The 6,869-nt window shown below is 46.0% G+C and overlaps 1 protein-coding gene across 1 annotated transcript; it reads right to left on the bottom strand.

The window, feature by feature from the left end:
• Positions 1-4,887: 4,887 nt before the first annotated feature.
• foxl1 (forkhead box L1) lies at positions 4,888-6,529 on the bottom strand. Its single transcript, XM_041996117.1, has one exon. The coding sequence runs from the start codon at positions 6,379-6,381 to the stop codon at positions 5,257-5,259; it is 1,125 nt and encodes a 374-aa protein (XP_041852051.1). The 5' UTR covers positions 6,382-6,529; the 3' UTR covers positions 4,888-5,256.
• Positions 6,530-6,869: the final 340 nt, after the last annotated feature.

The raw sequence follows: 6,869 nt of genomic DNA, 5'->3' as shown, positions 1-6,869 counted from the left end.
TGATACTCAAGATCATGTTGACTGATGGAAACTCAGAGGGTGACTCTCCCACATGGACTCCCTGCGTCTACGGATGACACAGTGTGGACTTGAGGGCTTTTTCAGACTTCAGTTCATGGATCACTTGTTCAGAAATTAGTTCCTGAATCTTTCCTGTTTCAGAAGTTGAAGACAGATACTCCTAGTCATTGATGTCAAGGCCCACCTCCATACAGCATGAAGAGATACCTGCTGTTTTCAGTAGAGGCCAAAGCCGCCATGTTCTTAGCCTTCTTCCTCTGACTCTTCATCACTGTGAAGTGGAACTGTGGATACAGATGTTCTGTCATCCAGTGAATCTTCAGGCTCTCCATCCTCTCGGCCAGATGTTTATATGTACCAAAGTTCTCCTATGATACTGAAATCAAGCTTCAGCAGGCAAATGTGGCTTTCATTAAAAATGGTACACACTTATTCTAGTTCACAAGTTGAAGTCAACCATCCTTGATTCTTTGCTGCAGGAAATTGTACAGAATAAAGTCTATGTGAGAGATAAGAAATGGTCTTATCAAAAAACATCCCTGCAAGGGGTCTTGCACTGGATACGGGGAAGAAAAATTAGTTTGAAGTATAAACTATCAAACACCTGAGAAAGCTGGGCTGCCCAGAAGTGAAAACAAACCTGCAGGAAATGACAGTGCAGCCTTTAAAAAGGCCGAGAGAGCAGAAGAGAAGTTTTGTCCTGCACATCCATCAACAGAAACTGAGTCTGGAGGCCACACAGCTGCACAAAGCTCTTCTCTTGATGGTAAAGAAGACAAACAACAGAGAGGTTGTGAAAGTCGAGATGGAAAGCACATTCGTTCACAGAAAACATGAAGTTTCTGGAGATGCACCATGGAGGGAGATTTCATGGAAAGGAGGTCTGCTCTGTGTGAAGTCAGGGATTGTGTTATTTGTGTTTTTTATCATATGTTTTGACAAGTTAAGATTTTTGTGTGTTTTATATAAACTTCATCTAATTCTTAGATTGTTCTATTCAATTTAAATTGTGTACTTATTTGTTTTCAGGACAGTGCAGAAAATAGGTGACTAACTACCATCCCGCTTCCTGTCCCGCTTCCTGCCCCGCTTCCTGTCCCGCTTCAGTCCCACTTCCTGTCCTGCTTCTGTCCCGCTTCCTGTCCAGCTTCAGTCCCGCTTCCTGTCTCGCTTCCTGTCTCGCTTCTGTCCTGCTTCTGTCCCGCTTCCAATCCGCCTCCTGTCCCGCTTCATTCCGGCTTCCTGTCCCGCTTCGGTCCTGCTTCCTGTGCTGCTTCAGTCCCACTTCCTGTCCCGCTTCAGTCCCGCTTCATGTCCTGCTTCTGTCCCCTTCCTGTCCCACTTCCTGTCCCGCTTTCTGTCCCGCTTCAGTCGAGCTTCAGTCCCACTTCCTGTCCTGCTTCTGTCCTGCTTCCTGTCCCATTTCCTGTCATGCTTCCTGTCCCGTTTCCTGTCCCGCTTTCTGTCCTGCTTCAGTCCTGCTTCTGTCCCGCTTCATTCCGGCTTCCTGTCCCGCTTCAGTCCTGCTTCCTGTGCTGCTTCAGTCCCACTTCCTGTCCCGCTTCAGTCCCGCTTCATGTCCTGCTTCTGTCCCGCTTCCTGTCCCACTTCCTGTCCCGCTTTCTGTCCCGCTTCAGTCGAGGTTCCTGTCCCACCTTCTGTCCCGCTTCAGTCCCCCTTCCTGTCCTGCTCCTGTCCCACTTCCTGTCCTGCTTCCTGTCCCAGGATTCAGGAGTTTCTCTGCTTGTCTATAATTGGGGCACCTGGTCGTCAGCTTTGTTTGCCTGCATGGCTGTAGGATGTTCTCTGTTATGTCTCTGTACAAGTGTAACAGGTGGATCTTTTTCTTCTTTCTTTTCTCTACACTCTTCTCATTTCTGCTCACTCTTTATTCTGCCCACTCGTCTTTGTTCTCTCTCTCTTCCTCCTGTCACATCCATTATGTAAAATGAAGTAATGAACAAGTATTCCAAAGAATAAAACAGAATAAAATAAAACTCAGATTATCAGGAGGAGCCCTGTATTCATAAAGCTCTTCTTGGCAAAGCAAAGTTGTCACAGCAGCCAGAAACCAGTCTGTTGCTCTGATTCTGGACAGGACATTTTAGAGGAAGAAAAGGTCCCCAGAATGACTTCTGTTGACTCTGTGTATAAGAGCAAAATAAATTCCCTTGGTCTTCTAAGTGGAGTTGTGGATCTCCCTGATATCCATGAATTATGAAGGTTAAGTTTATTTCTTTGTGATGTGATTCTACTTGAAAACCAGTGATTTCCTTTCAGTGCGATGAGGTAGATGCTGGATGGGGGCATCATTAAAGGGTCTGCATCTATCTGGGCCAAGATGCTGAAAGCCTTGTGCCAGAATATGTGGTCTGTACAGGGGGCTCTTTCTCATTTTCCACCATTTTCTTATTAAAATGTTTTTTTGGTTTTTGCTACAAATGGAATCATTTCAAATGTGCTGGGATTTCTCAGTACAAGCAATGTTAAATACATCCCTGCACATCACCCACCACGTCATTAGGTCTCATCCACGTTTCGTCTCTTCTACAGGGCATGGATGGAAAGCATGGACGTGGCCAGTGAGGACGCTACTGTTGGTATTTATGCTGTGAAAGAACATTTTTCATGAGGAACCAGAAGACATGGTCCTTGAGGGGATCAGGGTTGTACAGGATCCTGATAATGTAGCGTTAGCTGTGCTGTTTGGACTGATCAAAGCCCCGAACCTAAGCCATCCTGCTGATCTCCGCTACAGCTTTGATGGAAACCAGAACATTTTCATGGACCTGGATGGAGGCAAACTTTCCAACAAAGCACTTGCTTTAAGACCCAGGCTTCTAGAAAGAGCGAGTCCGAGCAGCACTGCCAGCGACTTAGAAACTCCAGTATCCCTGAATAAGACTGACATCTGCTATGATATGGAAAACCTGTTTCACTGTTTCATATTTGTATCGTTGTCAGAAGCTTTGTGGTGAACAGTGAATTCGCTGTTCCTTATCTGAACATTTTATTTCTTCATGATTCAGGCAGAAGCACTTCAGACAAGTGAAACTCCACTTTATTTTTGCAGGTTCCTCTGGTGGAAAAAACTTTCTGTGGATTTTTTTCATTCTGAACTTTTTCAGGAAACATTTTTGTTTAGTGAAATATGCAGGATTAATTTAGTAGCCTTTTTGTTTTATTTTGGTTTATCAGTGCTGTTAACCTGCTTTAGAGACTGCTTTCGTGTAAAAGTACTCTGTAATATTTCTAATAGAGCTGCTTTGAAAATGTCACGTTGAGCATGTCACACAGGGCTGGGTAAAGCAGGTCAGTTCTGAATCACAACGTTTTGATTAAATCTTCATTTTCCAGTTTTATGTAAATAAACTTATGTAACTTTATATACCAGATTTGCTCGTCTATAAGAGGTTTTACAAACAGTATCACTGCACTGCTGTGTTGGTATTAACATTGTAGACTTTCTTGGATTGGAAATCTAGTCTTGTACTTGTACCTGTCCTGCTGTTGAATTAACTGTATTTTTAGAGGCTTAATGTTACAGTGTTTCAGGAATGTTTGGGGGTTGACGTGCATATTAAGCAGTAAAACTGCAGCAGATAAGGACATAAAACATCCTGCAGACATACTTAAAAAACAACCCCTCCTTAAAATATCCCTAAAGAGAACATGTATCAGGATGAACTTAGGAAAACAACTTAGTTTACGTTATCAGTTTTAGATAACTGAGAAATCCATGTGAGCAACAGCTGTAAATATTGTGTTAAACTAACAATTTCTAAACATTTTAACATGAATAAGTATGTTAAACAAGAATTTGTCTCTTTAGACAAGGAAGTCGTACCAGTTCACCGCTTGTGGGACCAATGTTCACATTAAAATTAAGTAAAGTCCAAGGACTTTTTCAGTGCACTTTCTATTTTTATTTTATTTTATTTTACTGTTGCGCAAAACTTGCTCTAGTCGCTCTGCGCCACTGCCTCCTCTTCCTCTCTCTCCTCTTCCTCATCTCCTCCTCCCTCTGCTGTTGCTCCTTAAATCATGATGTCAGAGATCAGATAATCAGCGTTTCCGTCCAGCTCGTGCTGAACAGGAGGAAAGCAGAAGAATGCTGAAGCTAAACGGCAAAGCTTGTTTACATTTATTTTCTATAATTTTCATTTACCTGCGTTTACCTGCGTTTACCTTTAGTTTACCTAGGTCTAGGTGATGGCTATTTGTTAGCAGACAAACAGCTTCTGATGGTGAAAAAGGTATTTTGTTTATTCATGATCTCCACTGTTATGGCTCAGGAGGAAGTCCTGACTTTGTTCAGGTGGCCTCCTCTTTGCAGTCATATAGCTGCTGTTGTGGGTTTCTTCTTCGTGTGTGATGCATGTGCAGTTTGTCTGTTTACGGAAATGTCTGATTCTCATCCACACATACAGTGATGTAACCTCTATCTCTCTACTTTATTTTATTTATTGTTGTGTTTTAGAGTCATTTGTTGGAGTTATTTTATAAAATCTTCCTTCATAAGAACATGCTTCCTTCCCACATCTGCAGCCTTCACTCAGAGCAAACCTGAGTGAAAGATTTCCTTCTGGGGTATTTCTGGAGTCCTGTTGGCGGAATATTCATCTTTATTTAAACTTCTGCCCCACAGCTGGAAGAGCATCTGGCTTCTGGTGGCTTTCATGAAGAATCTTCTCCATTAATCCTCTCATGCCTCAACATAGGAACCTTTTTCTTTGAAAAGTAACACAACAGCATCCAGATTACATTTCTCTTGTAATAAATCACACCAACACGTTTTTAGACAAACTAAATTTTATGTAGCAACAAAATGAAGTGAACCAAAGCGGGGTGGACCATAGCATGTGTTTTGGTTACATGGTTGAGTATAAAACTAACTCCTCACACTGTTCAGCAACTTCATGCCTGGTCAGAAAACTCAGCTTTTTTCATTAAATTACAAAAATATTACTTTAAAGAGCCAAAAGTCTGATACAAGCCAGTTTCTTCAACATTCACACATCAGTGGAAACATGTTTGAAGCACATTTTGCTGAGCAAATTTCAATGGAAAAGACATATACGCATGCGTGAAGATGAACCTGAACGCCACCTATCACCTGATGATGATGGTAACAGGTGATGATGCGGCGTTTCGCAGTAATTCGTCACATCAAGCTATAAACGGATATTTTTACGCATCTGCGCGTAAAATCCACAGTCTCCACGGTTAAAAGCATTAGAAATGCAGCACCTTGTCGGGACAGGTGAGCGACAGATAGGAGCAGAAGGGGAATCCCATCTGGTAGATCTGATGCTGCCGAGCACTGAGCAGCAGCGCGGAGCTGAGAGCCGGACTCGCCGCGGACTCGTCCTGGAGGCTGTGGCGCGTTTCTTCTTCGCTTCTCGACAGGATGCTCTCGATGGTGAAGCCTTTGGGTCTGACCGTCCTCGGGACGGTTCCTTTCGGCGCTTCCGGTCTCAGAGCGGCCAGGTTGGTGTTTCCAGCGCCGCTCACCGCGCAGAGGGGACCCCTCTCTCTTCCAGTGAACGCCGACCTTCTCTCCTCCGACTCCTGGTGGAGGAGTGCGCCATCCAGCCAAAGCGGAGCAGAATGAGGCTCAGGTTGATGGATGTCCTGCCTCCACAGAGCATTCACGCGGGGGTCGCGGCTGGGAGACGCTTTGATTCTCTTTCCGGGGGGGTTCTGCTGCTGTTCCGCGTGGTTAGAGTCAACAAGAACCGGTTTGGTGTCTGGTTGCGCGTCCTTCACATCTGCGTCTTCTCTGGTTGGAACCTGGGTTGTTCCTGAGTCAGTCGGGTGTCTCAGGGAATTCTGAGGGTCCCCAGATGGCCCCGGGCCCTTGATCCGCTTGTGTCCAGTGGCTTTACTGTCCAGAAGCTCGTGCTGGCTCTTGGCCTTCCTCTTTCTCCGGCGGTAGTTTCCGTTTTCAAACATATCCAGACACTTGGTGTCCAGCGTCCAGTAGCTGCCTTTGCCCGGTCGGCCCTTCTCTCTTGGCACCTTGATGAAGCAGTCATTCAGGGAAAGGTTGTGCCGGATCGAGTTCTGCCAGCCCTGCTTGTTGTCGTGGTAAAACGGGAACCGGTCCATTATGAACTGGTAGATGCCGCTGAGCGTGGCGTGCTGCCCCGGCGCGCTCTTGATGGCCATGGCGATGAGCGCGATGTAACTGTAGGGCGGCTTCTGGGGGGGCTCCTGGCGGCCCGGTACGAAGCTCAGCGCGCCGGGCACGACCCCTCCGCTGTCCCCCCCGTACAAGTAGATTAAGGGAGGTCCGGAGAGGCTCAGAGCCTGGGATGAGACTCCGAGCGGCGGCAGCCGGCCGTGGTATAGAGTCATGACACGGGGAAGGCTGCGGTGCGTCGCGCGGAAAGCTGGTCCTGCTCCCGGAGCGCCTCTCCTCCTCTGACTGAGCCCCCGGCCTCATGAGGACCCCAGAAAAATGTTAATAATTGTTGTAGGTTTGCTGCGTTATGTTGACTTTGCGCTGGGAAATAAATTGTCCATCATAAACAGTCGGCGGTGTTCTCAGCCCACCCACATTAATTAAAATTTCATTGCGCCGAAGCTCCCTCGCGCTCCCCTCCTCCGCCCAGCAACCAATGAGGTGGCGTCTTATTCCCTCATCTGTTTACAGAATTAGTCGCTTGATAAGTCTGCCCACCCAGGTCGAATCAAGCTGTGTTTATTTGGAAAAATTTCCGGGCAGCCAATACATAAACGCACTGATGTGCTGTTTGAAATATCACGTCCACCCTGCCGCTGCGAGTTGCTCGCACAGAGAGAACAAGCAAACATTTCGGGGAGTTGCTGTGGCTTCACTCAAT

The sequence above is a fragment of the Melanotaenia boesemani genome, chromosome 10 (assembly GCF_017639745.1).
Source record: "Melanotaenia boesemani isolate fMelBoe1 chromosome 10, fMelBoe1.pri, whole genome shotgun sequence".
NCBI lineage: Eukaryota > Metazoa > Chordata > Actinopteri > Atheriniformes > Melanotaeniidae > Melanotaenia > Melanotaenia boesemani.
The sequence above is the reverse complement of the archived record's forward strand: the minus strand, read 5'-3'. Positions and strand labels throughout refer to the sequence as shown.

Coding starts and splice junctions, on each gene's coding strand:
- foxl1 (XM_041996117.1), bottom strand. CDS start 6,381: ATGACTCTATACCACGGCCGGCTGCCGCCGCTCGGAGTCTCATCCCAG.